General features: G+C 32.6%; 1 protein-coding gene across 2 annotated transcripts; it reads left to right on the forward strand.

Moving 5' to 3' along the window:
* The first annotated feature begins 2,484 nt into the window (after positions 1–2,484).
* On the forward strand, positions 2,485–7,438 carry LOC112750518 (uncharacterized). Of its 2 annotated transcripts, none has more exons than XM_025799278.3 (11): positions 2,485–3,052; positions 3,223–3,309; positions 3,406–3,579; positions 3,988–4,076; positions 4,752–4,840; positions 4,946–5,049; positions 5,142–5,244; positions 5,337–5,412; positions 5,499–5,604; positions 6,078–6,609; positions 7,181–7,438. In XM_025799278.3, the coding sequence occupies exons 1-11, from the start codon at positions 2,752–2,754 to the stop codon at positions 7,272–7,274; spliced, it is 1,755 nt and encodes a 584-aa protein (XP_025655063.1). In that variant the 5' UTR covers positions 2,485–2,751; the 3' UTR covers positions 7,275–7,438. The 2 variants fall into 2 exon arrangements, with proteins under 2 accessions (XP_025655063.1, XP_025655062.1); XM_025799277.3 differs by having other exon boundaries at positions 2,497–3,052; positions 7,155–7,438.
* Positions 7,439–8,014: the final 576 nt, after the last annotated feature.

Consider the following 8,014-nt stretch of genomic DNA (forward strand, 5'->3'; position numbering starts at 1 on the left):
GCACACCACTCTTCTTTTGCTTGGAGGGTGTTGCACACCAGTTTTAGGCGTTGCACGCCAGTTTTTGGCGTGTAAGGGCATGTAACTTAAAGTCTTGGGCTCTGTTTTTGTGACTTGAAAGTTGATAGTCATGCGTGGCTCAAACTAAATGTCCACTATAGACATATGCATATCGTTTTAAAGCTCTGGATGTTAGCTTTTTAACGCCACTAGAACTCCCTCATTTGGACCTTTATAGCTCAAGTTATGATCACTTGAATACAAAAAGGTCAAGACTGACAACATTCACAAATTACCCTTTAGTTGTAAAATATAACTTGAATTCATAATAAATTTAAAACAACTCCAAATTTATTATTAGTCATGAAAACTTCATTTAAAATATCAAAACATAAAAAAAACTTTAATTTAAATAATAAAAAAACTAAAATATATATATATATATATATATATATATATATAAATTATTAAAGATGCCAAGGCATCAAATATGTTTAAAATATTTTATAAAAATTTAAATAAAAATAAATCATACCTTAATGTATTTAAGTATGTATTTAAGTATGAGATGTAATAATTGGGTTAAAAATTTAGATCTATAAACTCTTTCACTTTTGTTGGCAAATTATGTGCTTTTATGCTTGCTTTTCATGATCTTGTATTTTTTTTCTTTATCCAAATTTTATTTTTGAAAAGAATTTCAGCATTGAAATGCTTTTTTTGAAACTCTCATCATTGCATTTATTTTACTAAAAACAATAGGTGTCCAAGTCTTTCCATAACTAAATTTAATCAAATTATTTAAAAATAAAAATTTGAGCTACTTTTTTCTATTAGGTGTCTAAATCTTTTCATAACCAAGTTTAACTAAATTGTTTAAAAATAAAAACCTGTGCTATTTTTTCTTTTCTTTAACGATTGTCACTGCTGCTTCTTCTTCTTATGTTCCTTCTTCCTTTTTTCTTCTTTAATGTTGTTATCGTCGTCACTGCCTCCTCCTCCTATTATTGTTGTTGTTGTTAATTTCTTCTTCTCTTTTTTTCTTTTTATTCTCTTTTATTATCATTATCATCGTCCCATCGTCTTCTTCTACTCTTATAAATGTTTAGAAAATTAGAGCGCAGAAATTTTGATGCACAAACATAAATTTTGGTGTATAACACACAAATTTTAGTATACAACACAAAAATTTTTAAGGACCACATGCCCAAAACATTGACACCCAACCAATAAAATACGCATAACACATAATTTGTGTGAATAGCAAAAAAAATCTTGTTGCATAGTATAAAAATTTTGATGTGCACGAGGACTACATACCTAGAATATTGACTCACCTAACTAATAAAATACATTCGCAACAAGAATTTGTACTTGTGAAAAGATTTGTGTGTTATGTGCAAAAATATGTGTGCAATGCGTAAAAATATTTGTGCTACATCAATAAATTTGTATTATGTACAAAATTTTATGTGTTAGGATTCGAAAATTTGTGTGCTATATCAATAAGTTTTTGTTCTCTCCAACAAAAACTTATGTGCTACAAAAATGCAGAAAAAATAGTAATGATGTATACACGCTTTTTTTTTCTGCAAAACTTTACACCAATTTAGTTGGACTTAGTTACAAAAAGATTTGTACATGTAGCATCAGTCAAAATTAAATGCAATGTAGATATAATAGTAATGTCAATGATTTAAATAGTTGATAAAAATAATCAAATGACATGATAATTACACTTCATCATCATGATTTGAAAATTATACATTTGAAACCTTTCACCTACATTTTTTTGGGGTAAAACTCAGAATGAAGAGAATGTGACAAATGAATTGTTCACATAGATAGTAATATTGTTCAAAAATGTTTTTGCTCTTTCAAATTTAGGAGTTATCTAAATAAAATTGTAGAGAATATGTTAGAGATATGATTCTGTCATTATCCTCTTATTCTAAATTTTTAGTGTCTCAAATTACTATTTTTATGAGTTGTTTGATGCTTTGTTGCGGCATCATATTAATATGATGCTCTTAACCTTATATATAGTTAATATTGTAATCTTTTCTTTAAAAAGAGAAAAATTGTTATCATATTCTCATTAAACTCATAAAATTGAGTGATGAGGAATTAAGTAGATTGATAAGGAATTATTGTTGTAGGTTATTCCTTTAAAGTGTAATGTCTTGAAATTTGAGATAATAAGTGATCATCAAATAGATTTTTTAGACTTGAGATACTCTTAAACTCAGTTTTTAAAAATAATGTTTTTAGAGAAATAGTCTAAAACAAATTGATATATAAATTTTAAAAATTTGTAAAAACTATTGTATTTTATTAAACAATAGTAAAAATTTATTTGTTTAATTTTTTATAAAAATTAATTTGTCTAGTAAAATAAAATATAAAAAATTAATTTGCTGATCAAATTTTATTGAAGATTAAAATATGCTATTAAGAGTTCCTTAAAACTGATTTATAGAAACCAAGACAGAATTTATCCTCCTCGTGCACAACAGCAGGAGTGGGCCATAGTACATGGATTGGTTTGGTAATGCTTAATAGTATTAGATTCGATTATCCCTCTGGCTCTACCACGCCACCCCCGCACCCCACCAGCTGAGCAGCTGACCTTCACCTTCCCCATCTCCATTCTTATTTTCGAAGCGAAAACCAAAAACTCTGATAACAACTTCCCCAAAATTCCGCAAACCCAAACCCCAGACCCTAGCTAGGCCGTGTCCAAAAAATAAAATGTATTCTGCAACTTTCTCCCGTCGCTTCCTCTTCCACCCCTCCAACACTAACACTAACACCTTCTCCCGTCGCCACATTCTCTTTTCTTCAAATTCCTTCCGAACCCCATTCCTCTGCTTCTTACGACCCTTGCTTCCACTGCGCACAACCACTCGCTACCACCACCATCGCCATCTCTCCGCTTCCCTCGCCCACCACACCAATCTCTCCCTCTCTTGGCTCTCTCCCCCTGACGACGACGAGTTCCGCGGTTGGGCCTTCCTCGAGTATCCGGCCCAGCCCAAGCCTACCAACAAAGGTATGTTTCCTCCACCTCATCGGTATACCCAATTCTTAATTATGATTATCAATAAATTGCGACACTGTTTAATTACGCTTGAATTTTTAGTCGCTGTTAGTAATTTTAATAGTTAGGGTTTGATGGGGAAGAAAGTTAAGGTGTGAAATTTGGCGTTGACTTGCCTGTAGGGTTTCCTTCCTATGTGGTAGTAGGCATTGGGACTACGCTTGCTGTGCTTGTTGCTCTGCTTGCTACGCTCTCTCTATCAAGGAAAGGTAAACTCTTGTTATCTGAGTTGTTTGTTATATTGATGAGTGATGATTTGGGCAGTGAATTTCAATTTTTGAAGTCTCTGGTTGCGTGTAATGTAGGATTCAAGATTCAATTCAGAGATCCGATGCATGTTTTGCAAGGGAAATGGAGTACTGTCAAGATTCAAGATGATCGAAACAAGACTGCAGAGTTTGAGTCGAATAGTGAGAGCAGTTTGACTACCGAGGCAGCGGAGGAGGCTGTCCCTGCCTCTGTTACTGCCCCTGAAACGGGTACTTCTTCTAAGTATAGTTTTCCTGTCAAAATTACTGCGATGATATTCCTCTTTAATGTGATCTAAGGGCTAAGGCTTTAAGTATATGTCTCGTGTATGGTGTTGTTGATTTCTGCTATAACTGGGAAGCTATTCTGATTGCTATACTAAGATTTTTTATATTGCTTTCATTATTTAGAGTGTGTTTGTTTCAGCTTTTTTTTTCTGACAAAAGATTAGCTTTTTTATTAAAAAGATCACTTTTCACATATTTGTATAAATTTATAAAATAATCAACAGTTCCAATAAAATTCAGTTTTCAGTTTTTTTTTTCAATTATAAAAAGTTAAGAGATTTAAAATCACGTTGTGTATGGTGTTACCTATGGTGGTATCTTGAAATGTCCTAATGCCTTGACTCTTATCAGCAACACTGGAAAAGCTTGATCGTATTATAGTCCCAGTTTCTGTGGATGCTACACAAGAAGAAGCATTATTAGTCTTAAAGACTTTGAAGGTTGGTTACTAGAAGCATGATTTTTGTTATGAATCCAAGAGACCAGTGGTACTTACTGGAATGTGTTACTTGCCAATACAAGTGCAAAATTACTTCATTGTTCATGTAAAACCGTTATGGGAACTTGGAAGAACTTGAAGTACTTAATCATTTTAAATTAAACCATCATTAATGGGAACCTAGAGTCCTGGATGCATTTAAAAAATTGTTCAGTTATGCACCAAACCATGTCAGCTAAATATAAATTAAGATCCACAAATATTGTAAAGTTTTATTATTATTACCCTATGAAAATTGTGTTTTGAAAAGGTCAAATTCGACATGAAGTGTAATTAGTTACCTTTTTTAGTTATTAGTATTGAAATCTTGTAAACATTGCAATACTCATTTAAGTATGGTTATTGTTGTACTGATGTCTCTAGTGAATGTATGGTTATAAAGTGATAAAAATCAAGCAAGAATAGAGGCTAATATGCTTATAAAGTGATAAAAATCAAACAAGAATAGAGGCTAAGGTCCAGGGAAATGCTCATGTAGACAGTATGCGGGCAGGTGCTATAGTAATTTGTTATAAATTCATAAATGATAAGATTACACCCTGATTTAGAGTAAGATTTATCATGTGTGTCTATATTTAAACAGTATGAATATTGTGGACTTTGCCAATTTGTGTAGATAATTGATGATGATGTTGAAGCCTGTCAACTATGTACCAGAAGAGAGTTTGCCAGATGGCTAGTTAAATTGAATTCTTATCTTGAAAGGTTAGCTCCCGAGGCATGCACCGATTTTGAATTCTTCTTTCAAGAAAGATTTATTGCTTAAGCATGGCCTGACATCGATTGAAAGTTATTTCTGTGTCTTTCTAGGAACCCCAAACACAGGATTGCTCCAATTATATCACTTTCCGAGTCCGTAGTTACTGCATTTGATGATGTCGGTGTGGAAGACCCTGATTTTAGATCCATTCAAGGTAAAAACTGGCAGAACATTACTTCATATGAAAGTTATTTTTCTTACCTGCTGCAGAAGTTTGAATTTTTCCTTCTTAATTTGAGGTTAAAGCCTTAGCAGAAGCTGGTGTAGTCCCCAGCAAATTGTATTCAAACGATAATTCTGGTTCTGGTGGATCGAACAGCAAAGATAACATAAATTTTTGTCCTGATAGGTAAGTATCAATTTGTATGAAATCCATATTATACGTTTTATAATAGACATTCAATTTTCATTTTTACTGATTCAGATATATGTATGCTGCAGATTCATCTCAAGACAGGATCTAATAGACTGGAAAGCTCAGTTGGAGTATGAATTTTTTTCTGGAGTTACTGATCAGGTAGGCCGTTTTCAAAATAATAGTGTATGGAGTTTTGAATATATTCTGTTTGTCAGCTCTAAAAACCTGACTTGTTTACAGTCCAGATATCAATTAAAAAAGCAGGCTATATGGATGTGAAGGAGATCACTTCACCTGCAGTGTACATGGACATGTTGGCAGGAGATAGGAGTATACTCAGAAGAGTTTTTGGTATAATCCCTCAGGCGTTTTGTATAAGCACTGATGTTAATCTTCTTTTCTCACATTGACTATTACACAAATTTGTCAAGTATATCAGTTTTCCCTACAGTTTTATGTACAGTAAAATACGGTCATTTTATTTCTTTTGAGAATTTGAGCTTAGGAAATTGTGACATGACATAGATCACTAGAAAAGATTCATTATTTCATTTCATTGAAGATCATATTGCAATTTTTTTTGTTTACGTAGTTATACTCTTTTAAAAATGTAAATTCTTATGTGTTCTCGTGATGTCAACTGTAGAACAATGTAGAACTGTAGAAAACTAGAAATATAGTAAAAATGAGAGAAACAGCATTCAGCTCAGAATTTTCTATATCCAGCTAATGCTTACTCGCTGTCAATTATTATGGCTATGTAACTGAGTGCTAAAAATGTGTAATAATCATATGAGAGCTCTATTTTGAACATACTGTTACAGGACAGAGCAAGCGATTTCAGCCAAACAAACCATCATCAAACGCACAAGTAGCAGTGGCTCTGACAAGTGGCAGGATGAAGGAAGCAATTTCTGCTGAATTGTCAAGAATAGAAGCTGAGAATTCTGTCAGGCGAGCTGAAGCAGAAGAGATCAGGTTTGAGCTGCTTAGCCGAGGAGACATACAGAAGTTTTGGGATCAGAAATATAGTGAGGAGAAAAATCGAGGTGTTGATCTAGAAAGGATTTATCATGATGCAGTTAACACTTTGGAGGAAGAAAAGAGTAACCAAGATAAGATATATGCAGAATATTTGAAAGAAAAGGCGGCGATGGATTGTCAGAAGCAGCTGCTACTTAATTTAAAGAAAGAAGTTGATGAGATATCAGAAAGGCTTGCATCAGAGAGAGTCATATATCTCGATGAAAATCAAACTGTACAGAAGTTGCTCAGTGATTTAAAGTCCAAGCATGAAGAAATACTTGACACCAAGTCCACACTGGAAGCTGAGAAAGAAGCTCTTCAGATTCTTAGGTAATTTATGACTTCCGCCTTCCCCTCATACATATTACCCCACTATTGTCGTGTTTAAACTTGTTTATGTTCGAAACTCCTATTTCATTTATGGCTTTATAAATTACAATCTCAAAACTTGTAAGCTTTGCAAAGCCAGAGAAAGAGAGGTAGGATAGTTGGTAGTGTGCAATCACATTTCTAATTAGTTGTCATAATTTATTTATTTCTAGTGCTATTCAGTTGTTTGGTTTTGGGGCAACATTATTTGAGGTTAAAAAATTTTCGTTTACTTGGCTACATATATTTTGAGTTTAACTTTTTCTTGAACAAAGCATAAAATTTAGAGTAACGCTGGTGCAGAATTTGCAAAGGGCGATGGTTAGGTTTCTGGCATTAATGTTGCAGCTACCATCTCTTGATGAAACTAAGTTGTTTCTCTTATACATAAAATATAGAACAGAGCATTTTAGAACTTTGATTTGATGCACAAATTAGTTCTGAGTTCTGCTACAATATTCATGGTATAAATTGTGATTTCTATTTTGAGTTGTATGCGGTGACAGTCTGATGAAGAGAGCAAATGTTGCAGATCATGGGTGGAGGATGAGGCAAGAAGAAGCCAAGCTCGCGCAGCTGTTCTTGAAGAGGTGGGAAGAAGATGGAAATGGGATGACCAAGTTTGAATGGGTACATGTTCTGTGAGAGTGTAAATTACTATAATTCTTCTGTTTGCTGAAAGCAGAAATTCATTAGCTTATCAAATTCTAAAGAAAGAACTTTGCACTTTTTGCTGTGTTATCATGTCTGTATAAGTATATCAATATGCAAGTCATTTGCAGGGTTTTAATTGTGGGTCTTTTGTTTTAGGCACGGCCAGTCGCTACGGCTTTGTTTGGATATTGTTTGGATATTGGAAAGAAAATCAAAGCAAAGAAAATAAGAAGAAAGAAAATAAGAAGAGAGAAAATAGAAAGAAAAGTGAAATTATTTGTGTTGTTTGGATAAAGAGAAAATAGATGGAAATAAAATAGAGAAAAAAAATTTTTTTATTTGGATGGAAAGAAATGTGAAAAGAAAGAAAATTATAATAGTATAAAATTACATTAATACTTTTATCTATATTATATGGAAATTATAATTTATTAATAATAAAGATAAATGTGTAATTTTATTAATGTTTGTTACATTTTTCATTTTCATCTCATCTTTGGGTGAAAATATTTTAGTGGGTTTGACATTATTTTTTTTTTTCATTTTATTTTCTCTTCTCATTCCAAAAAAAAAATCACTTTTTTAACCATTTTCTCTTTTTTCATTTTCTTTCCCTTTAAATTCTTCCAATCCAACAATGTGCTTTCTCTTGGCTATTCAAAAAATAAATAAATAAAAATAAAAAGGTAAGAGACAAGAGGGGAGGGGGATT

This window comes from Arachis hypogaea, chromosome 15 (genome assembly GCF_003086295.3).
Source record: "Arachis hypogaea cultivar Tifrunner chromosome 15, arahy.Tifrunner.gnm2.J5K5, whole genome shotgun sequence".
NCBI lineage: Eukaryota > Viridiplantae > Streptophyta > Magnoliopsida > Fabales > Fabaceae > Arachis > Arachis hypogaea.

Excerpts from the sequence above, each read along its gene's own strand:
- LOC112750518 (XM_025799277.3), top strand. The coding sequence starts at position 2,752 with ATGTATTCTGCAACTTTCTCCCGTCGCTTCCTCTTCCACCCCTCCAAC. Across the intron at positions 3,580-3,987 it reads TGTTACTGCCCCTGAAACGG|CAACACTGGAAAAGCTTGAT; the intron begins GTACTTCTTCTA and ends GACTCTTATCAG. Across the intron at positions 5,605-6,077 it reads TATACTCAGAAGAGTTTTTG|GACAGAGCAAGCGATTTCAG; the intron begins GTATAATCCCTC and ends ATACTGTTACAG.